The sequence below is a fragment of the Lycium barbarum genome, chromosome 2 (assembly GCF_019175385.1).
Source record: "Lycium barbarum isolate Lr01 chromosome 2, ASM1917538v2, whole genome shotgun sequence".
Classification (NCBI taxonomy): domain Eukaryota; kingdom Viridiplantae; phylum Streptophyta; class Magnoliopsida; order Solanales; family Solanaceae; genus Lycium; species Lycium barbarum.
In genome coordinates this window covers 144616697-144641562 of record NC_083338.1, presented here as the reverse complement: position 1 = coordinate 144641562, position 24866 = coordinate 144616697, and the positions used below count along the sequence as shown (strand labels likewise).

Genomic DNA, 24866 nt, shown 5'->3' with positions numbered 1-24866 from the left:
GGCGCAGTCGGAAGCTTGATGTATGCAATGGTATGCACTAGACCTGATATTGCTCATGCAGTGGCTGTTGTTAGCAGGTTTCTTGAAAATCCTGGAAAAGAACACTAGTAAGCAGTTAAGTGGATACTCAGGTACTTGAGAGGTACTACTGGAGACTGCTTATGTTTTGGACTTTGGAGGATCAAATCCTATCCTGACAGGATATACAGATGCAGATATGGCAGGTGATCTTGATCATAAAAAATCCACTATTGGATATCTGTTTGCTTTTTCAGTGAGAGCTATATCATGGCAGTCAAAGTTGCAGAAGTGTGTCGCACTCTCAACAATTGAGGCAGAGTACATTGCCGCCACTGAAGCTGGCAAGGAGATAATATGGCTGAAACGGTTCCTTCAAGAGTTTGGATTGCATCATGAGGAGTATGTTGTCTATTGTGACAGTCAAAGTGCAATAGACTTGAGCAAGAACTCCATGTACCATGCAAGGACGAAGCACATCGACTTGAGATATCACTGGATTCGGGAAAAGATAGAGGACAGATCTATGCAGGTCAAAAAGATCCCTACATCTGAGAATCCTTTGGATATGCTGACTAAGGTGGTAATAAGAGACAAGTTCGAGCTATGCAAGGAACTTGTCGGGATGCACTCAAACTAGAAGCCTGGTGTTACCTCCTTCCGGTGAATGGGTCTGGAGGGGGAGGTTGATGAGGTCCACACCCATTCAATTGATGAAGAGGAAAAGTGAAGTCTGGACATGAGTTTGTCTCTAACAAGTTGGCCACTTGAAGACTATGTCACGACATCTTGCACTTGAAGACTATGTCACGACATCTTGCAATTGAAGACTATGTCGCGAATTTGCAACTATTTCTTTCATTTTGATTGGTTAAGAAAGAGCCAACTTTTCCTATAAATAGAAGCCTTCAGGCTTCTCATTCATCACACCAACGAAAAGAGAGAAAGAGTGAGGCATCACAGACAGGGTTAGAAATTGTCTGTGAGGAAAATAGCGAGCATGAGCGATATTGTAGTGAGGTGGGAAAATCTTAAAGAGGGTTATTTCTTTTGAGCGTGTAGTGGTCTTTGGAGTATTTTACTCAGACCTACAAAGTGTAAAATCCTTGCTATAGTGATATCAGTTGCTCCTCTCGGCCCGTGGTTTTTTCCCTTTTGGGTTTCCACGCAAAAATCTTGGTGTCATTATCGCTCTTTTTATTCTTATTGATTAATCGTATCACGGTGCTACTTTATTATTCCGCTGTTAATACCGTGAATATTATTTCTGTGGCGGGTTTATTCCCAACAACTATCACATATTGGCAGAGTAATAAACAGAGATCCTAAAGCTCATAGCAATAATTTATTAAGCTGTTGAAAAAGTAGCCAAGATGGTATTCAAACTAGAGCATAATCAGTTTAACCCCTGGTGGCAACTTCATTTCAAGCTGCTTGCTCCGCTTTTCGATTAATGCCGAGTTGTAGAGGGGATAGTCATTTGTAGGCTGAAGGATGATCTTATTAAGAGAGCATCTTACAATTTCTAGCAAATGCAAGACAAGCTTATAATCACTTCTACACCCTGTAAAACCAATTAACTTCACCACCTTTAGATGTTTGTGAACAAAACGAGTAGCCAACTTAGTTGTACGTTCAACATGACACTAATCATCGATACACTGCGACAGCCAAAAAACACCTCCAATTAGGATCAAATATCCTGGCTATACAGAAACTTGAAGCTCTGTAGGAGTAGCTGTAACGAGGTACATTACCTTATTTGAGACATAGGTGTATCTTATCTGCCTCAATAGAAAGAAAGAAAAGAAATTAAAAAAAAAAAAACAAGTATGAGCACTCTCAAGGGCAGGGAAGAAAATATAGAAAACAACCATTTCAAAATGGGGAAAATGTTGTGATACTTGTGTACTCCCTTTCAACACTAACGACGCTGGGAGAACATGTTAAGAAGAACTACCTGACTTGCAAATCAATGCAACTGCGGGGATGCTTTTGAAAGTACTGGAGACCTGGATGATCACTGGGGTAGATACACTCTGCGGCATGGGAAGAGTACGAACAACATTAAGAAGGCAATTTCTCAAAGCCGCGAGGTAAAACTGAAAGCGAACGAAGATGAGGATTCAGTAGGAGAGGAAGTTGTTGTGGAGTGACATGAAGTTGGATTCATGTTGGAGTTTTGACATCATTTCATGCACATCGAATTTTTCAAAACTATTACTTGCATACTCTCATATTAGTCCAATTACTTGTTTCGCCATTCTGGTAGAATGAAATTTACGGTATTCTAAATCAAATTGGTTTTAAATTGACGAATAACCACATGATATGTGTGGTTTTGCCATTTGTATTCATCTTAGAATTGATTATGCAGAAGACAAAATGAGTAGTTGCATTCTCACAGATACTACTAGGTGTTAGTTCTAATATATATATATATATATATATAAAAGTGAGAATTTTAAAAGTTGAACCCATTAAATTAATATCCTAGATTCACTTTTGTAAGTAACATATATTTATATTGACAAGTGTTCTTTCGAGTTAACAGAATGTGATCCATTTGATTTAATACACTACTTTGATTCTTGTTGTCAAAAATTCTATTGACAAATATGGCGAATATAATAGTTTAATTCAAAGTTATAAAACATTAGACAAAGTTATACAGTTGAAAACTTGAAAATCGAAATAAAAATTTAAAAACTTGGAATGGAAATGTTGCACCTCATTTTTTCGCGAAAGCAGAATTCGACATATGAAAACTCTTTTAAGAGAAAAAAAAAAAAAAGTAGAGTCGCCACCATAGTTGGCAGGAGAGAAATCAGGGTCCACAGGTAAAAAGAAAGGACTAACCATTCTCATCAAGCTGATTATTCAAGAGATCTATGTTCGAGGAGCTATGAAGGCCAAATTAGCTAGAAAATTGGAAGAGTTGAACTATTTTCTGTGATTATCATAGGCTGTAGTTTGTAGCTGTTAGTTTGTTCAGCAGTCAAGTATAATATAGATGAGTACAGGAGGCTGGCTTGGGGTTTCATGTACAAGTCTTGACTTATATGTAGAGGTGTATAAAGCAAACCGACAAACCGCACCAAATCGATAAATTAAATCAAATCGAGAAAAAACCCGACTAGTGGTTTGGTGTTGAAAAAAAAAAAAAAAACCCGACCATAATTGGTTTGGTTTGGTTTTAGCGAAAAAAAGTCAAACCGAACCAAACTGACCCGACATTACGTATATTCGATTTTAAAAATATTTATTTGTAATGTAATTTATAAATATTTCTTAAATTTTTTCATAGTTTTTTTTATCTTTTATCATATTATTTTAAGCTTGAACTTAGAATTTTGAATGCCAATAAGTTTTATATCCCGTGGATGTTAGTAACTCAAATAAAGTCCAAATCAAAACCAACTCAACACTAATGCTAACAAAAGAAATTCAATCCTAACACTAGGAATGACAAGAATGTTGTATATCTATTATTTATTTTTGTATAATTGGTTTAAAGCGTAAAAATACATAGCTTAATTTTTTTCTCTGTCATGTAATTAAAACTTATTAGCCGTACTTATTTTAGCATAACTTAGTAGTTAGAGTAAAGTCATTTTATTTAGGGATTATTAATTAGCAATACTTATTTTAATCAATTTTTTTTTTTGTTGAATATTTTAATACGATGTCATCACCCATCTCACATTTTGTGTTATTTTCTTAAGAAACACCTTAGTTATATAGTTGTATTTTATTGGGACTAAAGAAATATTTGAAGTAAAAGTCATATGTTTTGTATGAAGACTTTTTCGAAAAAAAAATCCGAGAAACCCAAAAAAACCGAATAACCCGAGAAAATTCGAAGTTGAAAAACCCGAATTTTCTTGGTTTGATTTGGTTTATAAATTTAAAAACCCGACGCAATTGATTTGGTTTGGTATTTGAAAAATTCGAACCAACCCGGTTCATGTACATCCCTACTTATATAGTATTTTTGTTTGTTTTGTAAAGCTCACTCGGTAAATAAAAAATTTTACCTACCAAAAAGACGTTCTAACTTTATGCTACCTATCTTATTAACCTCACTGTTAACTCAACGAATCTGGAAGACATTTTAAAGTAAAGCTTAACATATTGGCTTTTCAAAACCAACACCGGAATATTACAGCATAATTGGCTTGTTCTAAGTAACTCGTTATTAGGTACGTAGTTGGGCCAGCAAGAATACTATATTTATTGACGAGTTCCAACTGGATCGCAATTTTTGGAACAATATATAGTAACACGCTAATAAACTCTCTAATCTAGTATTTTGAAATATAAGGGATATCCAAAACAGAGAGAACAAAATGAAAAGAACAAAATCTAAGTATAGCACAACAATAATATGATCCTCATAGGTGATCTTGGTTAACCGGAGTGAGTTGAGACAAGAAGAGTTCAAGGAGTGCTCGTTCTCTGGGTTGTGACACTGGAAATGGATCTTCACCTGTCATAAGTGGAAACAATATCAATGTAAAATCATATTTCTAATTCTGAAACCTTCAACACTGGATAAAAAGATTCACTTAAAGTATACATAATGCGGCAGGTTATGTAGGAAAAGGTGTATAAATAGCCTAAAACATGTTTGTAGCTTTCTAGGAAGGCTAGAAATTGCAAGTCATCGGCTGATCACACCCTTGAGCGAAAAATTTACGCGTTTTCGAGTTTTAGATTAAACTAGTGAACAAATAACATACAATTCTATCACTGAACTATACTTAATTAATGTACTTACACCTCAATATAATACTTAATCATGATTAACTGATGTAATTTGGTATAACTATCAGCTGTAAGTAAGTTATTCCGCCTGAAGACCGATGAAACAAGCCAGATTCTTTAAAACAAATATAAAGTGGAATAACTGAAGTTTGGGGACAAGCAAAATTCAAGGTGCGACACCCTCTACCTTACTAAAGACTCATTGAACCCTTAACGATGATAAAATTTCTACATTCAGGAGTAGACTTGAAAGAAGTGCCACTTTCAAATTGAATTTATGTTGAATCGAGATTCTTTGCAACTATATATTGAAGAATAATTTCATGTGTGTGACATGTTGTATTTTTTTTCTCCGTTCAAGAATATAGTGAAAGATATTAACCTGTTGGATATAACGGTGGCCACGGCGCATTGTTGACATCAATGATGCCATCAAACGATGTTGGACGTGGGGGATCATTTTGATCAAATTGACTATTTGGACTCAGATGATTTGTTACTGCAGGAACAGTGGGAGTGTGAAGTTGATTTAAAGATGGTGGTAACAGGTTGTCCATGTGTTGATCAGCTTCATCTCTGCACACAACGAAATCCTTAATTTGTTAAAAAAATTGGAATTTGTTACTCATTAATTGACTCGACTAATTCAAATTTGTCTCCTTACCGGACATTTCTCCATTATGACTTTCTCAGGGCTCGTACCAAGACCTTTGATTAAAGATGAAAGGATCCTATTTATCCACCATTTGGTCATCAAACATATATTTATTTTGCTTCTTGGAAGGTGATTGATGTCTTTTTTATTCTTTTATGTATAGACATAAATAAGAGGAACCTAAGAAAGATAAGTACTGTGATTGTTTTAAATATAACACTAAACATTTTTTCATGACAATTTAAGAGAATTAAGAAATCATAAGGTATAAATTTTAGAGTTTTTGTTGATTACAATTTGAGTAACTTAGCCGATATGGACACAATAGTCCTTCAGATGGAAAGAACAATCACTTAGAGAAAAGTACCTGAAGGGAAGAAGCCCATTGGAACCAAGAAAATTGAGAATTTGGACATGAGGATCTCTCTGTGAGTGTGAAACCCAATCCATGAATGTACTAGCAGTATTTGCAATTGAATCACTTGTTGCCACATTATTCACCATGTTCACATTCTGTGCTGGAAAATCCATCTAAAATTTACCCCCACCACAAAAAAAAAAAAAAAAAAAAAAAACCACAAAAGTTTACTTTGGTTTCAAACGTGTCAAAATTATTTGTAATTGAACAATAGAAAGTTTCAAAGATTAATTAAACCAACCTGTGGCTGTGTAGTGGTTTGTGCTTGGGGAGAGTTATAATTTTCCTCCAATACTTGCTGTGAAAAGTAGAACTTGAGTAAAAAATGGCTTATAAGTAAGCAAATTAAGAACAGATTCATGATGATCATATCAAATAATTAACTTGGTAACTTACTTTTCGAGCTTGGACTTGCTTCAGTGTCTCTTGGAGTATTTCTTCTCTATATTGTGCCTCACATACTGTGGTAATTTCACAAAAATCGCCTTCATACATTCTGTAAAATGGCACAAACACCGCTTGAAGACATAGTTAATAATCGTGGCAATTGATTCTATGCGCGTTGTTGCTGTCAGTATATATAACTTAATTTTTTTTACGGTAAGCCATTTACCTAAGTCGCCTTTCCAGGTCTTCCTGTTGAGTCTTGTATCTAATAATTTCTTGTTGAAATTCCTGCAAGAGAAGTCAATTAATCTCAAAACTAGACGAGTAAATCAGCTGATTAGCAGAATTTGTGGCAATTATATTATATAGCACTTAGGATTAATTTTTGCTTACCTCTATTTGAGAATCAACGCTTGCTGGGCTGCTTCACATACAAGAAGGAGAATTATCATTTTAAAAAATGCATTAATTTCACATTAGAAGCTACAGATGTCATGAAGGTTAGTTGAACCTGGGAGCTTGATAAGTTCGTTCTGTTTCACATTTTAGCTTAGCAATAGCCCTTTGGAGATGCTGCAAAATTCAGCCAAAAAGATTAAGAAATTAGATGTAGTTCATTTTTAGGAAAAAAGAAGAAAGAAACAAAACAAAAACCAACAATTTGTACCTCTTGGTTATGTAGCCTTTACAACAGAAAGCACGTACAAACAAAGATCAAAACAAACAAAGATAAAAGATAAGCATATCACTATAAGCTCAAGAAAAAGAAAAGAAACTATAAAATAAAATAAATTAACTTAATTTCTATGTAAGCAAGAGGGGCAATTTATTCTACTATTTAGAACTGATACGGTGACTTGAGACGGATCAGTGATTTCCGAATACAGTAGGGTAAAATTACCGTCCTCGATCATGCTCCGGGAGATTCACATAACGTGCCATAATATCTTCAATGCTGTTGTAAAATTAACAAAAACATGAATGAGAAAATTTGCAATGGAGAAATGTAGTCAATTAGATGATTATTCAATGATCTTTTATGTGTAAAAATAAAAATTAAAAATATATAAAATTATGAATAAATTTATAAAGAACTACAAAATCAATTAACTGAGAGAAGTAGTAAAAGGAAATTTTATAGCACCTTTTATTTCCAGAGAAACTACTAACTCGACCGGACGGAGAGAACATGATGAGGGCAACATCAACATCACAAAGGACAGAAAGTTCATATGCTTTCTTTATAAGACCATTCCTTCTCTTGGAGAAAGTGACTTGCCTATTTGTTGTATTCTCTATTTTCTTGATTTGAAGCTTAACTCTCCCCATCACTAAACTATTATTCTCCCTTCACCACAGACCACCTTTTTCGTTATAAGGATGCTAAATATAGAATAAAGTTGTAGTACTATGAATTGACAAGTCCCATGATGTCTATCTCAAGATATTTATATTTATCAATTGGTACCAACTCACTTAATAAATAAAAAATGGAACAAGAAGCTAAGAGAGAGGGTGGAAGTTGAGGAATTAAGGAAGATAGAGAGGAAATATTAAGGAGGAAGAACAAAGTTACAAAAGAAGAAAGGGAAGAAAAATTAACAACTGGATTTGGCAACATTAGGCAAGATGACGCCACTAACTTAGCCGCAGAAATAAGAGATGGATGGCGGTTTGTGTATTTCTGGCTCGGCCTCTTATTAGAAAGAGCTTCTAAGCTATGTAGTCTTATAGAGAAGGTAAGCAATTTTACTTAGACTTTCGACAATTCATACATCTCTCAAGTTCTTTGGCAAATAGTATTGAGCCAGCTAGTAGGAGATTTTGGATTTAAACGATGACGAATAATCAAGTGGGAGCTTTAAAAAAATTGCACCATCAAGTTATATGTCACGTCCCGAAATACCCCTCGACGTGATTGACACCCAGCACACACCATCGGCCAGGTGAACCACATTTTCATATCGTAATCATAATTTTGCAGCATTAAACAAATTAAATAAGCACTCAAATAATATAATAATTAATTATGAGTAATTAGTGTCTCAAAATATTAACCAAATACTCTTGCCCAAATTCCACACTAGACCATGGAGCATCTAAGAGAATTACAAAAGGCTTGGGTTTTTAAATCCCAAAAGAAAAAAAACATTAATAAATAAATAAATGATAAAGACACTTTTGGTAGCCTCCACGAACAAAGCGGCGGCTCACCTCAACCAATAGATCAACTCTAGCAAACTCATGAGCTACTAGCTTCGTCGTCACCAATAGTATCTGCATGGACATGCAGGTAAGGAGTGAGCTATACGTAAATATAACCCAGTAAGATCCTCGACCCGCCACTTCAAATACCCCTGGAACAAGTGTTAGAAAATACACACACACAACAGGCACAAAAATATTATGCACATGAATATATCATTATATAATAGCAACCAAGGTCCAAACCACTGTTTATCAAATATATTATATATCTCAACACAATTTACACTACGAACCGTCATAAGTGGCAGTTAAAGAATTTGTCAACACTATGAATCCACGGCAACATACACAATGTGCCAAATATGTCAGGAAGCATACACAATGCTAAGGGAAGCATACACAATGCCCCAATATCATCAGGAAGCATACACAATGCTAAGGGAAGCATACATAATGCCCCAATATCATGACTCACAGTTATATCACATCACAAAATAATTTATAAAGAGAGTTTTGGATTATTTGAAAATAAAGTATATGCGGTTGGTCTTAAGGACCACCAATTCTGCAAAGCACACGCTCGCCCCAACACATGGACCAGGCAGACAAAACATATTTTTAAAACAGTTTTGAAAAGCAAGTACCCAAAGCTTAAAGTCTCACTTACCTCAAATTCACAATTCAAGCACACTTTCCAATAAATCAAAACTGCGTTCTCGAGTCTCCGGATTGCCTCAAACTACACAAAAACGGATTTAGAATGGTCAAAACCCTTAGGGTAAACCACTTCTATATTTTTAGAGGCTTAAACGGTTAAAGTCAAATTTTAAAAGACGAAAACGCACTCTGGTCAATGTGTTCAAAACCCGACAAGACTTATATTTTTGGAAAGGCCTTAACGAGAGGATTCCAACGATATATAGAAGTCTAAAATTCGACGCTATTTGCCCTTTCAAATCAATGATTTTGGTTGAAGAACCCTAGAGCTAAACTTTCTCAATGCCTCAAAACATCCCCATGTTTTCACCATAAAGATTCACCCATAATTATGTAATAAACTTAAATAAAAGATTAGAGTCATTACCTTGATGATTTAGGATAAAAGTTCTTGTTTTTATCCTTTTTTTTTTTTCTCCCTTTCTTTTCCTTTCTTTCTCTGCGTATTTTTCTGCTGCTTCTGCCTTTTCTGCTTCTGTTAGGCAGAAGCAGAAAAGGCTTCCTTTTTCTTTTTAAATCATTCTTCTTTTTTGTTTCAAATTTGGGCTTCAGCCCTTCCTTTTCCTTTTTGGGCTTGACCCAATAAATTCCTTCTTTTCTATTTTCTTTTTAATTCCTTTTAGCAAAAATTACCAAACAAACCCTTATTTAAAAAAAAAAGAGTTATTACATTGTCCACCACTTAAAAAAACGTTCGTCCTTGAACGTGTTCAAGAACTTTTCGAAATTGTCGGGATATGAATACTCAGTACGCATGTCCCACTCATACTATCAAAGTGATTTCTTTTGTAGATAGTCCTACTATAATACTTTGACCTCAAAATACTTGTTCATCCATAACCAACAAAGTCATATGTTCGAATACAGAATAACAACTTCCTACAAAAAGACGCAATTCGCATTTACCAACACTATTTCAGTCTCAATAACATGGATCCGATCATAAATGCACTCTCAGAACGTATTCACATAATATAACATGTACCTCCCGCAGCATAGCAAGTCTCTTAGCTACCACCACAACCTATTGCCCATAATCTTATCACTAATACGCTTGTACCCCACAACTTATCATTTTTTCAATATCTCACACAACACTGCTAACGGTAAAAGAAACCTCTAAAAGCAATCACTCACTATAAATTTTAGTCATGAATTTTTCTTGTTCGAGAGAAAAGGAAACTTTACCTGCTCCAAGTTGTATTTTAGTCCAACCCAAACTTATCAGGGCCTATCACACTTGTTTTCTTAATAAAATAGCATTGTCTTCTCGAGCTCAAACAACTCAACTAGAGACGATATCGATATCCTAATAAAGCCTTAAAAAAGCATGATTTGCACACCATACTTCCACTTAAGAAACCTTGTTCGAGCTCAATTATCGCACTTGTCTTTACAATAGATATTGAACCTTCTTCGCAAGTCAAACTTTAATCTAGCTCCATTTTTTTTGGACTAAATCATGGCTATCATTACGAACATATGATCTAAGCATGGACACGTGAAACACGAGATATGAACAACAGACAATCACAGAGGTAAAGCAAGTTCACATACACCAACCTGATTCGATCCCAATCCCACAAGAAATAATATACCTAAGATTTTGCCTACCGTTCGACAAAATCTCATGATTCATTTCATATTGAGAACTTTCAAATTACTCCCTTTCATAAGCTTCAAATCACAATCTTGTTTTTCACTATAAGACTTTTGTCAACTCTATGCTATCTGAAATCGTTCCCGCATTCAATGCAACCTTCTTCGAGGCTTGCTAATCAGAGTCTAGACCCAACTACTCTGATTTAGAGTATTCAATCAACCAGATAGAGTAAGACTCCAGCATTCGTATAAAGCCTAAAACGACAAGATTTGCATAATGAGTTAGTAAACTAATATTATACACAAACTCAGTCAAAAGCAACTGATCATTAACCACTTATCAGGTAATATCCATCTGACTAGTGTTAAGACTGGGCACCCAAGGATGACACAATCCAAGTGCCACAACCACGATCCTATGGTGAAACATATCCACCAATCTTACATACGGTAGAGCTGAAACACCTCCAAGCACTCCTACATAATGCTCTCACGTACAACAATGTTAGAAATACATCCTTATGCGTCTACATATCTCTCACATGTACAGTGGTGTTGGAACACATCCATGCACTCCTACATAACACTTTCACATATAGCGATGCTGGAACACATCCACACGCTCCTACATAAACGTTCCATGCACTGTTACTCTTGTCACACATGACAATATTGACATCTCATGCCATTGCACTATCTCTGACACATAACACCATATAAGCTAGTATGATATATAAAAAAATAGTTCAGCTTAAATCAGGTACACAATCTCTCTAAGTCAATCAATATCACCCAAGCTACGATCACGATTTTCTGAATGAACATATAGACCAGCTACAAAGTCTACATTGATCTATTTTTACTTTCTATCGGAGACAACCATGCATCAGAAATTTCGAGTCTCTAACACTCGTATTTAATATATTAGCGATTTAAACACAAGAACAACATTTATGTACCCTAAATAGCTTTTGTCAATTTTAACTCTCTTCCTGCGGCCCCAATGCATATTTGTGAATCTAAAAAGTAATAAATATAATAAACGTTGTATCTTTTTTAGTACAAATCTCCTTAAGTAAACCACCATAGGTGTACACACATTCAACTCTTTAATTAGAATGTTCCCTTTTTTTCTCCACTATCAAGTAGCCTCGTCTTGAGAGACTATTACTAATCCCCAATAAGGTCAAGACTCTCGTATCGATCAACTGTGCATGTTCAAACAAAAACAACTGTAGCATAACACATGATAGAGCCTTAGTGCGTGTATTAAACTCAACCTTCCATCCTTTTACTAGACACCACAAGGCTCATAACGCCATGATGTAAAAATTAAACTTCACACTTTTAACCTCAGTTGTTTAATCAATATTATCCCGGCGTCTTTTTCAACCACAACATATGCTTCTATCGACTGAGAAGATATTCGTATATGTCATTAATGAACATTACAAATAGAGAGCTAAGGAACGTTTTTGAATACCCCAATCCTCTAGTGCATGACAATCACTAATGCATTCTCTATCCAAAAGATATCACCAGAAATTTACACTAACCAGAATAAGTATTGGTACATGTCTTCAGATTATCCAATCCTTTCTTCTACTACTCAGCGTATCCTGATCACAAGTCTATCTTTGCATAGCATATAACACCCTGTAACTGAAGCCACATATCATGTAATTTAGAAAAAGACAAAAAGATACTTGCTCATCATATGATAAAAATTAAGTCATTTTCCTCTTAGTGATAAAAATTTGCATAGATTCAATGTTCTCCCCAAACAGACAGAAATTAAGCACCTCCGGGCTCTATACTTAATATAGTGACCTCTCAATCACGAAATCTTGTAAATTATAATTTACTTCCTTTGACTTTGCAGTCATTCTATAATTAAAAATAAAAATATACTAGATTAATGACAGCATATCAATACCAAGTTTTAGTCGACCTCCCCATTATATGGTATAATTAGTAGGTTCGCTGAAAGAATAGTCAAAAACTTATTACCAACTCATACTCAAAAACTTATTAACTACTCACACTGACCCACTAGTTAGTTATTCAACTCAGGTGCCTCGAGTTAAAGTTAGATACGACCTATATTATCGACGAGGTTGCTTTGTCTGTGGACATACCAATTGAATCCTTTAAACTCATTACAAACTCAATATTAGGCTCTATCGAAATGGAAAATGGAACGGTCTTTTTATGGCAATCAAGATTAAGGCAAGACGAAGTTATTCAATCTGAATCAAAGATAACCTCAAGGTCAATAACGCCATGTTTTTTTTCCCCAGCACATAAACGTATCATGACTCTGAACTGTGTCCACACATGTTCGATAGACCGGCCAATAATAGTAGACTCCACCGCAAAATCACAAAGGGTACATCTAAGTATCAACTTTTCTCTTTATCCTCATCTATACTATCATCTCATTAATGTGTTTCTCATCTTCCTCAAGCTTGTGCTTTATCGAAAACAACGTATATTAACAAAACCGTGTGAACTGGTTATCTGTGGCAATCATGTCATTTCTTATTTACTCCAACTTCTTTTATGGTTCATTTATTTTCTTGGTGCGTGATAGTCTTTAATATTCCACGTCTTTCCCTTCAACAACTAATCAAGCCACTATACACTGAGTTTCATGCTAAACATCTTACTATCTTGTTTCAATAATTCTTATACTTAAGTCTTATTCTCGCTCACAATTTGGAATTCACCCAGGGACCTACTCCACGAACAAGTTGTGCATCTCATAGGGCCATTCTCATGCTCATACTTAATACACTTAAGATATGTAATATTACGCCACAGTCACACTTATGACATCACCATCACGACGTTACTAATAATAGTGAATCACTTTAAGAGGCATTAATCTTAGAGCCCTTTAAGCACTTTTCTCAAAATATCTTTCACCATAAAGCCCAACAACTTAGGCATGGGTATGCAATTACACTTCTTACTTTCCCGCTACCCTCTTTCTCTTTATCGATAAGACTCATAATATAAAGTTATACCAACAACCCCAGATTTGGATGGTCTCTCTTACATAATTTTTTTTATATCATTTGACCACTTTTTTTTTTTTTGATGACTAGGGAACCCGTAGACGCTACCCTTTCATTCAACGATTTCTTAACGTTCAAAATTTTCACTAACTCCTAAACATTCAAAAAAATGTTTGGCAGAATTTTCTTTGTAAATAAAACTATCCCAAGGAGTACACCGGCCCAATCTCAACTGCAATCAACACACACAACATTCCATGTACTCAGTATCACTCTCAGTTGCACATATGACGTTAAAAAAAAACTTTCGAATCAACCGTGACATCTAGCAGAGGAGGATATGCATGTCCTAGCCGTCTGCGGAATAAGTATTACAACAATTAGACTAGATTCAAGTCAACGCACGAATAAGGAATGAAAGAAGGGGAACCATCCTAGATGTTCAGTAGCCTCAAGGTCATAAGTATGGGCGCCTACATACCCATGAACAAGATTCTACTAAACACTGCTCCATGACCCGGGACTTAAAGCCTAGGCTTTGATACAAACTTTGTCACGTCCCGAAATACCCCTAGACGTGATTGGCACCCAACACACACCACCGGCCAGGCGAACCACATTTTCATATCTTAATCATAATTTTGTAGCATTAACCAAATTAAATAAGCACTCAAATACTATAATAATTAATTATGGATAATTAGTGTCTCAAAATATTAACCAAATACTCCTGCCAAAATCCCACACTAGACCATGGAGCATCTAAGAGAATTACAAAAGGCTTGGGTTTTTAAATCCCAAAAGAAAAAAAAATTAATAAATAAATGATAAAGACACTTTTGGTAACCTCCACGAACAAAGCAGCGGCTCACCTCAACCAATAGATCAACTCTAGCAAACTCGTGAGCTACTAGATTCGTCGTTACCAATAGCATCTGCATGGACATGCAGGTAAGGAGTGAGCTATACGTAAATATAACCTAGTAAGATGATCGACCCGCCACTTCAAATACCCCTGGAACAAGTGTTAGAAAATACACACACACAACAGGCACAAAAATATTATGCACATGAATATATCATTATATAATAGCAACCAAGGTCCAAACTACTGTTTATCAAATATATTATATATCTCAACACAATTTACACTACGAACCGTCATAAGTGGCAGTTAAAGAATTAGTCAACACTATGAATCCACGACAACATACACAATGTGCCAAATATGTCAGGAAGCATACACAATGCTAAGGGAAGCATACACAATGCCCCAATATCATCAAGAAGCATACACAATGCTAAGGGAAGCATACACAATGCCCCAATATCATGGCTCACAGCTATATCACATCACAAAATAATTTATAAAGAGAGTTTTGGATTATTTGAAAATAAAGTATATGCGGTTGGCCTTAAGGACCACCGATTCTGCCAAGCACACGCTCACCCCAACACATGGACCAGGCAGACAAAACATATTTTTAAAATGGATTTTGAAAAGCAAGTACCCAAAGCTTAAAGTCTCACTTACCTCAAATTCACAATTCAAGCACACTTCCCAATAAATCAAAACTGTGTTCTCGAGTCTCGGGATTGCCTCAAACTACACAAAAACGAATTTAGAATGGTCAAAATCCTTAGGATAAACCACTTCTATATTTTTAGAGGCTTAAACGGTTAAAGTCAAATTTTAAAGGACGAAAACGCCCTCTGGTCAATGTGTTCAAAACCCGACAAGACTTATGTTTTCGGAAAGGCCTTAACGAGAGGATTCCAATGATATATAGAAGTATAAAATTCGACGCTATTTGCCCTTTCAAATCAATGATTTTGGTTGAAGAACCCTAGAACTAAACTTTCTCAATTCCTCAAAACATCCCCATGTTTTCACCATAAAGATTCACCCATAATTATGTAATAAACTTAAATAAAAGATTAGAGACAGTACCTTGATGATTTGGGATGAAAGTTCTTGTTTTTATCCTCTCTTTTCCTTTCTTTTTCTCCCTTTCTTTTCCTTTCTTTCTCTGCGTATTTTTCTACTGCTTCTGTTACATAGGCTTCCTTTTTCTTTTTAAATCATTCTTCTCTTTTCTTTCTAATTTGGGCTTCAGCCCTTCGTTTTTTTTTCTTTTCCTTTTTGGGCTTGGCCGACTAAATTCCTTCTTTTCTATTTTTTTTTTAAATTCCTTTTAGCAAAAATTACCAAACAAACCCTTATTTAAAAAAAATGAGTTATTACATTATAAACAAGTTACTTTGGCATTATTCAGCAGTAAATATTGAGTTGATGCTGCTAATTTCTTGTATAGAGGTATATATACTTTTAATTTAATGTTAACAAGTCTTTCTTTGGATTGACTTCACACCAACAGACTATTTTCAGATGATTTGACGGGACGAATATAAAGAACTCACTAAAAATTACTAGCACTCACTACTAAAAATAGAGGTTTTGCCTACCGATATTCAGTGAGAAATTTGTGCTATAATATATGACTTTCCCACTTCATTCCTACTGAACCAACTCACTGGAAAACAGGTTTCCATGAAAACGCTGAGAAACTTCCTACTTTTTTCCTGTGAAAACACTACTATTTAAATTTTTTCCCACCGACATTCAATGGAAAATAGCCACTGAACATTTTTCAGTGAAAAATCAGTGGGATCAGTGGGGAAATTTTTTAATAGTGACTCATGAAGAACTAAATATATAGTCTTCGCTTGTAGTTTTAGAGATGCACCCACAAAGAAAAAGCATAGGAACTTTGATAATCATAAGTACTCGATTGATCGTACATTATGGTCTCTAGTTAAACTCATTAATTTTAGTGATAATTGGGCTACGTGGTGCTTAGTTGCATGAGGCCGAGACGATTGTCTAGTGCTAGAGCAAATTAAGTCCTAACACTACAAGAAAAAATATATTTGGCAACAAAAATAGTCATAGATTGATTATTATTGCAAAAAGTACTTTTGACAATAGTTTTTTTTGTTGCATAGACTTTTCCCAACGGCTGTTATTGCAACAACGTGCAATAATTTTTTATTTTTTTTATCAAAAGTACTTTTTGCAATAATAATCAATATTATGACAACAAAATTAAATTCTTTTACAATAAAAAAGTTCCTTGCCAATAATAAAACTAAGTTATAGTCAAGTATTAAATTTTTTGTTGTCATTTCTATACTTTCTTGTAGTGCAAAGAAAGTTAGCAAGAAAAAAGATATAGCGACACTTCTTATATGATGAGATTTAAGAAAGAAATTACTGTTTGATTTTAATGCAAAATGAACACTGCCACAAGATATATTAAGAGTATCTTTAATTTGACTGACCTTGAGCCCACATTTTCCCACCGGCCACCTCCTTCCTGTTGGTGTTCTTGGTCTCATTTCCACATCAAAACAAAGTCTTCTTCCAAAGTCTGACCAAAACAATATATTGACGTCGGGATTATTAGTAAAAGATTTACCACACCAATAAAAATCAAGTCCTTAAACTTTATTTACAATTAGGCCAACCTCCTCGAGTCAATATATATATGTTACTAGTAGTAATTCCAAGATGAGGAACGACGACATCAGTTGTGCATGTGATAGCAAAGGAAATTACAAAGAAAAAGAGAACACTTAGAGGAAAAATAAGGTCACAATGACGGAAGAAAGAATCCACATATTGCTGGTGAAAAATGTGGATACAAATTCCCAATGAGTGTGTGTGTGTTTGTGTGAGATGATACAGTTGAGGGGGTGATAACACCGAGGTGGATACCCTCAAAACGTGTCCCGTGTTTCCTTGATTCCCTTGACACCCATAAAACTTCGGTTTCCCACAGTTGCCTTGCACCTGTGCTTTTCTCCTTCTTTTCTGTTTAGTTAAATAACAAAACCGTTAAAAGGTTACCATGAAAAAGATAGAATCACTTGTTCTTAGTTAAAGACCAGGGAATTTGTCCGAGCGGAAATTTATAAAATATAATATTTTAACATATTAAAGAAAGTCTTAATTCTTTTCCTCTAGTCTTTGAACACAAATAAATAAGATTTCAAGTTTTAATCAATTTTATTAGTATGATATTAATTAGTCTGATATTTCTCTAACTTTTCTTTGGATTTTTAATCTTCTCGAAATACTTGATTTTTGTATAAGTTGATAAATGTAAAACTATATTTCTTATAAGGCATGTAAATAAAGAAAAAGATGTCAAGAAATGTTAACTTTTTTATGGTCATGTAGTATATGCTTAACTTAAAATATGAATTTATCTTTAATTTGGACATTTAGTATCTAACTTTTTATTTTTTTTAAAGAGTTAAACATTCGGTGTTTCATAATTTTCACCTTCTTAAAATCAGCAAAGAGAACCAACAACAATAAAATAAAATAGATTTTATAAAATTTCTTTTACCACTTCTTCCAACAGTTAACAAATACTAACTAATAGAGAGTCATAAACATCAAAATATTTTTCGAATTGAAAATTTTGTAGAAAACAATTTTCACCTTTTTTCTATTCGCTGCATATTGTTCACTTTAGACATAACTTAAGAACTCCCTAAAATAAAATAAAAATATAAAATTCATCTTGAGTGGTGTAAATTACACTACATATAGCTTCTATTTTATTCAAAAACACATACCGTTCTACAAAACTCACAAAAGTATGTTGTAGCAACAAAAAGAAACCATAAATTTAATTGCTATTCTGGTTAACTTTCGTTTTCTTCATCTACTTCCGCAAACTGACAAGAGGTTAACTAAACTTACTTATTAAATAAACACAAAAAATTAGATTTTTATAAATTTAATAAATAAGCAATTATAGAAGGAGGAGAGGAACCTTAGAATTAAGGGAAAATTTCAGAGACCTTCCCTCACGTTTTGCTTCGTTTCACTGCCTTTCCCTCACGTTTGTAATATTACGTCTACCTCCGCTATTTTAACTTTTTTGTACCTGAAATTTTTCGTAGAATTAAAACATTCAAAATAACTAAAGAAATCTTTTTTACCACTTCTCCCAACAGCTACAAAATAACTAATTGAGAGCCACAAACATCAAGATATTTTTCGAATTGAAAATTTTGAGACAACAATTTTCATCTTTTTTTTGTTTGCTGCATATTGGTCGCTTTAGGCAAAATTTAAGAACTCCCTGAAATAAAATAAAAATATAAAACTCATCCCGAGTGGTGTAAATCAAATTACATATACCTTCTATCATATTCAAAAGCACTAGAAACACATACGTTTCTACAAAACTCACAAAAGTACATAGAAATTAAATAACAAAAAGAATCATAAAAACGATTGCTATTCTGGCTAACTTTCGTTTTCTTCAGCTACTTCTGCAATTTGGCTAGAGGTTAACTAAACATATTAACTAAATAAACACAAAGAATGAGATGTTAATACATTTAATAAATAAGCAATTATAGGGGAGGAGAGAAACCTTAAAACATATAAATAAGTATTAAGAATTATAAAAAGCAAATAAACTACCCATAGGTTTTGTAGCGGCAGTTTCTTGCACTGCACTTACAACATAATGCCTCGACATTTGATCAAGTGGGGCTGGTCATGGTAGCATAATTATAGCACATGAATTGTGAATTGCTGAATTTAAAAATGCCCGCACGAGTATATTCATCCTTGCACCTATAAGAAAATAGAAAATTACCATTATTTCTAATGGAAGAACAAAAATACCCATACGTTAAATATTTAACTGAGAACAAAAAGACATAAATAAAATCCGCTTACACATATCAAAGCAAGCTGAAAGATAAGTTTATATGTGTATATATATAGAAGCCCAAGGTTTATTGGTGAAGAACTCTTTTAAATTTCATAATAATCAAATGAAAAGAAGGTGGAGCCTTTCCATTTTCCAAATTCATGGGCAAAAACTGTTTTTTGTATTATGAATTCATTATAGGGAAAATTTCATAAACGACTACTATTTGGGGGTTTTTTTTTCTTTTCGCGTAGCTACAGTTTAGCTATTTACTTTTCGTGGCAAACATATAGCTAAACTAAGCGCTTGTTTCATGTTGTATTCATTATTAAGCGACACTGTATTCATGAATACAGTCATTAAATTTTGCTAAAATCATGGGATGAAATCTCCTAAACAAGGCAAACTAAGTAAAATCTTCCTAGAATCACTCTCAATGACCTGACTTCCAAAATATCACACGATTCTTTTCGATTACAATTATCTCAAATTCAAATTCAAACGGAAAAAACAGAGCTTAACCTCCTAACAGTAGATTCAATTCAAACATATAGAATACGTTCAGAATACAATCTCAAAAATCAATTGCGATTTTAATTTAGATTGTCTCAATCGAATCTGCTGTTGTTCGTATGAGTTTCTACAAGATTTTTTTAGAGTTGTTCTATACAGAAATTGTTGGACTTATTTTGCATTTCGAAGGTAAATAATAGTTTAGTTGATGTTCATGATACAACGAGTATTAAATACACAATGACTACCATACCGACAGTAATTCAACATTTCGGGATTTTAGACGATGAGAATCGTTTTGTGAATTACACAATCGATGCAATAGTTTTCAAAGATTATGCCTCGTATGAGGATGTAGTTGATATAATAGCGAAATAGGTGGGAGTAGATACAAGTAACAAAACAATTAATATCAAATACATGATCGAAGGTTATTCTATGCCGCTTGAAATACACAATGACATGAGTGTCAGGGTGTATGTTGAACTGAAGAAAGATAGTAGGCAGTTTGGGATGTATCCTTTGTGTATTACCACAACTGATAAGGTGAGTGAATACAATGTGTCTAGTGAAAGTGTAGTTAAAGGTGACATACCGCAATTAGAATACAATCATCAATTACAAGTTATGAATACAAATGATGCGACAGAACTGGCAACATCAACTTTTGATCAGCAAATAGTTATGTATAATGATTTGATCATTTCAAATCATAATCACAAAGAGATCAAGGTAAATCAGGTATACAATGATAAAGATACTTTGAAGGCTGTGATGAAAAAATATGCAATTGACAATAGGTTTCAGTTCCGTATAGAGAGATCAAATTCTATAAGGTATGGTTGTTAAACTATTTATTATTTATTTGTATATAACAATAAAATTGTATATTTTTTCAGTAAGTGATGTGTATTTAACTAGTTGATATTTCTTACATATATCTGACTATCTAGTTTAAATTGGTATATGAAACTGTATTCAATTTTTTGCTTAATGATTTGATACGTGTTGGCAACTGAATGTATAAGTATACAATAGCGGATTTTCAGCTACACCACTGTGTCTGTCAGAACAATGTGAGTGGAAAATGAAAGCTTCAAGCATTAACAAATCTGCAATGTTCAAAGTTGGAGAGTTTGTGGACAAACGTACATGTCCATTGAAGGATAAGGTGTATTCTTGTACTCAAGCAAGTTGTGGTTTTATAGCAGGCAGTATTAAACCAAAGTTAAAAAATCACAAGAGGAAGTATACGCCAAAGGATATAGTAGATGATGTGAAAAATGAAATTGGTGTGGATGTGAATTACATGAAGGCTTATCGTGCTAAAGAAAAGGCTATGATGGAGTTGAGGGGAGAGCCAGCATATTCTTACAAGAAGTTACCTGGATATGTATACATCTTGGATAAAACGTATCCAGGTTCTCATATAAGAATGCAAAAATTGCCTGAAAATGAGTTCTTATATCTGTTTGTAGCATTGTATGCCTTTATAAAAGGGTTCGACTATCGTCGACCAATAGTGGTTGTAGACGGGAGCCACCTAAAACAAGAATACAATGGCACCTTTGTTTCAGCGAGCACTTTGGATGGTGCAGGTAATTTGTATACAAATGTACTGTTTTTTGCATACAATGAATACAGTGGAGTAAAAATCAGTAACCTTTTGCTTTTCTCAATTGAATTTGTAGGTAATATAATGCCTCTAGCATATGGCGTGATCGATTCTGAGAACGATAAGTCTTGGTCATGGTTCTTTCAACGGTTCAAGAAAGTGTATGGGGTAAGGGATAACATGTGTATTGTATCTGATAGACATGAAAGCATCATCAAGGCCGTTGCTAGAATTTATCCTACTATTCCGCATTTAGCTTGCATATGGCATCTTTGGAAAAATGTGTATAATAACTATAGGAAGAGTCATGAAGTGTTGAGCGGTGTATACTATAAAATGGAAAAAGCATACACACAGAATGACTTTGATATGCTAATGGGAAAAGTTGAGAAAAAGGATATTCGGGTGAAGGAGTACTTGGATTCAGTGGGAAGGGCAAAGTGGGTTAGGCTTTGTTGTTCAGTTAACCGAGCATGGACATTAACATCAAATATTGCTAAGTCCGTTAATGCAACACTCGTATCTGCTATAGAATTACCAATATATGATTTTCTGGAGGAAGTTAGGTTGATGTATGGACGATGAAATTGCACAAAACGACAAAATTGTTCGTATACATTCACAACGCTTGGGAAAATATTTCAAGAATTGCTGACCATTAATGAGCATAAATCTACGCGCATGAAGGTTTGTTTTCGTGCATCTGTATACGTATTTTTTTCATTGCTTATATTTCATCTTTACGATTCTTATACATAAGTATATTTCTTACAAAAAAATTATATATTGATATGGCTTGTTATGTTTGTAATAAAAACTTGATGTGAATCTGTTTGTATATTGTTGCTCGGGTAATTCCATCAACCGAATACTTACACACCGTAATTGATGAAGGGAGGAGTTTCATTGTGTGTATTGAAAAGAAAACTTACAGTTGCAAAATGTTCCAAATGGATGAGATGCCCTGCCCCCATGCTTGGGCTGTTCTTAAGATGAAGAATCTCACTACCGACACCTACTGCTCAAACTTGTACAAACCAGAAACTGTGATGAAGACTTATGATGTCCCAATTTATCCGTTACCAGATCAGAGTAAGTGGAATGTGCCTGTATACATTTCAGAAGAAGTAGTGTTGCCACCAAGGTACAAGAGGCCGCCTGGAAGGCCAAAAAAGAAGCGCGATAAGTCTTTATCTGAATGGTTTTCAAATTCACGTACAAACTCGTGCAGTAAATGTGGACATGCAGGACATAATAGGCGCTCCTACAGGAATGAGCCTAAAAGAAATTAGTTGATGTTTGCTTAGTAATTTGTTCTGTTTTTCTGGTTTCTGTATTGAACCACGTCGACTTTAAAGCGTCATGACATTGTTGTTCTTATTAGCTGGTTTTTGATGAATGATTCTGTTCTTTTTTGTTGATATTGGATGATTGAAAATAAAGGAACTCTCTATGAGTAACTTGCAATATTTCCACTGTATTATATTAGATGTAAACGTGACCGGTATACTTTGTATTCTATGTATGTGTCTGTTTCCAAAATCAGAAACCAATTGCATCATGTTCAGTTCATCAAATTCAGAATTCAGAGACAAGTAATCAGAGATAGAGAATAACTGTATGCATTGCTGACTGATATACAGTTATGTTTTAATTCGGTATACATTAGTGTTATATTTCTGAATACAGCTATGTATTCATGTTGAAAAAAGTTAATTCTGTATACATTCAAATCTTTGGATACAACAATGGCCAAATGTTAACAAAACTGTAAATGATGGCATCCCATAAGTGAATAACTCAACAATGTAAAAACACTGTTTTATATTCATTAAATTTTATAACTGTATATTAGGTATTCAACAGATATATCTGTTTTACAAGTTAGAAACTAATTCCATCCGTAACAATTCTAAATACAACTCTATATTATCTTTGAATATAATATTTTAACATCTCTATATACAAGAAATGGCCAAAGTTAACAAAATCTGTAAAATAATGGCATCCCATAATGATTAACTCGACAATGTAAGAACACTTAATTGTATTCATCAAAAAAATAAAACTGTATATTGTGAATTCATACTAACAACTGCCATTTAGACATAAAGATAATGTTTTCACATGAAACATTTTCTTGTTTTCCAACACTTATGGCACCATCCGGGTCAGCATAGCCTTTGTGAATAGTATCAATTTTGGTATTGAAAACACAGTCTACAGTGGTAAACTTGTATGTGCTATTTGTATCATATTTGGCTTTTTTTTCCGGAAGTAGTAAAACATGACATCAAGATGCTGCAATAAAAATGAACAAAAACATTTAATATTTAAATCACAAAGCACTATAATGTATGTGAAAAAAGAAGGTAAATCACACCTCGTCATTCCACATCTGACCATCCATTGATAAAAGGTAGAACCAATTTTTGTCGCTGATTTTCTTAATACCACATTCCATGGATGTTGGCAGTTTTGCCTTACCCTTTTTGTAGTGACCCTCTTTGTTCTTTCTATAAAATACACACAAAATATATATCAAAACATTATTGAAACTATGTCTATACAACAAGTACATACGATAGATCAACTAACTTACCTGCTATCATGCCTAACAAACAGCCCCTCTTTTACCCATTTTGAGAATTCACCGAACAGCTTGGCATCATGTCGCCCCGTGATGCAATTATTATCAAATGGGAGTTTTTTATCAAATATCTCTGTCAACTTAACTGAACTACCTGGTTGAATACGAGCAGAGTTGAATACAATCTTTAATCACATTAACTACAAGCAGAGTGGAATACAATCTAAAAAATAAAAATACGTCATAATGCTTACCCGAAGCTGACCCGAAATTTGTCATGTAAGGAGACATTTGCAAAGGGCCAGAATGCCTCTCTTTACGCAATGTCATGACAATTTTTGTTATAGTATTCAGTGTTGGAAGGAATTCATCCGCCAGCTCATACTGAGGCACATGTTCTAGTTCCTTACCAACATGAATACCCTCAAACTCAACAATGACATTGTGTGGCATCACTTGATTAGAATCATCTGTATCGGCACAAAATGAAGAAGAAGATACACCTTGCACAATATTTTCATGAACTAACATGTTACTTCCTTCATTGATAGGTATGGCAGCAGGAGTAACAATGATAACATTAGTTGTCTTGATAGGGATTTGTGATTGAAACTG

General features: G+C 34.2%; 3 protein-coding genes across 7 annotated transcripts; 2 read left to right on the top strand and 1 right to left on the bottom strand.

Annotated features, from left to right (window-relative positions):
• Window positions 1-4228: 4228 nt before the first annotated feature.
• Window positions 4229-8027, bottom strand: LOC132627809 (agamous-like MADS-box protein AGL104). 5 transcript variants are annotated; one of them, XM_060343385.1, is made up of 11 exons: window positions 7390-7986; window positions 7147-7200; window positions 6913-6928; window positions 6757-6818; window positions 6639-6669; window positions 6472-6533; window positions 6255-6354; window positions 6100-6171; window positions 5808-5971; window positions 5168-5361; window positions 4229-4507 (listed from the first exon to the last, which is right to left on the bottom strand). In XM_060343385.1, the coding sequence occupies exons 1-11, from the start codon at window positions 7572-7574 to the stop codon at window positions 4413-4415; spliced, it is 1035 nt and encodes a 344-aa protein (XP_060199368.1). In that variant the 5' UTR covers window positions 7575-7986; the 3' UTR covers window positions 4229-4412. The 5 variants fall into 5 exon arrangements, with proteins under 5 accessions (XP_060199368.1, XP_060199369.1, XP_060199370.1 ...); XM_060343386.1 differs by having other exon boundaries at window positions 6639-6666; window positions 7390-7978; XM_060343387.1 differs by having other exon boundaries at window positions 6100-6156; window positions 7390-7976.
• A 12457-nt stretch (window positions 8028-20484) lies between these two features.
• LOC132629089 (uncharacterized) lies at window positions 20485-22246 on the top strand. The gene is made up of 3 exons (XM_060344827.1): window positions 20485-20882; window positions 21085-21644; window positions 21738-22246. Exons 1-3 carry the CDS (start codon window positions 20485-20487, stop codon window positions 22244-22246), a joined length of 1467 nt encoding a protein of 488 aa, XP_060200810.1.
• Window positions 22247-22611: 365 nt separating this feature from the next.
• On the top strand, window positions 22612-22953 carry LOC132629088 (uncharacterized). The gene has a single exon (XM_060344826.1). It carries the CDS (start codon window positions 22612-22614, stop codon window positions 22951-22953), a length of 342 nt encoding a protein of 113 aa, XP_060200809.1.
• Window positions 22954-24866: the final 1913 nt, after the last annotated feature.

Excerpts from the sequence above, each read along its gene's own strand:
- LOC132627809 (XM_060343385.1), bottom strand. The coding sequence starts at position 7,574 with ATGGGGAGAGTTAAGCTTCAAATCAAGAAAATAGAGAATACAACAAAT. Across the intron at positions 6,670-6,756 it reads CGAACTTATCAAGCTCCCAG|CAGCCCAGCAAGCGTTGATT; the intron begins GTTCAACTAACC and ends TTGTATGTGAAG. Across the intron at positions 6,534-6,638 it reads GCGTTGATTCTCAAATAGAG|GAATTTCAACAAGAAATTAT; the intron begins GTAAGCAAAAAT and ends CTTCTCTTGCAG.
- LOC132629089 (XM_060344827.1), top strand. The coding sequence starts at position 20,485 with ATGCCGCTTGAAATACACAATGACATGAGTGTCAGGGTGTATGTTGAA. Across the intron at positions 20,883-21,084 it reads GAGAGATCAAATTCTATAAG|CGGATTTTCAGCTACACCAC; the intron begins GTATGGTTGTTA and ends AGTATACAATAG. Across the intron at positions 21,645-21,737 it reads GAGCACTTTGGATGGTGCAG|GTAATATAATGCCTCTAGCA; the intron begins GTAATTTGTATA and ends TTGAATTTGTAG.
- LOC132629088 (XM_060344826.1), top strand. The coding sequence starts at position 22,612 with ATGGATGAGATGCCCTGCCCCCATGCTTGGGCTGTTCTTAAGATGAAG.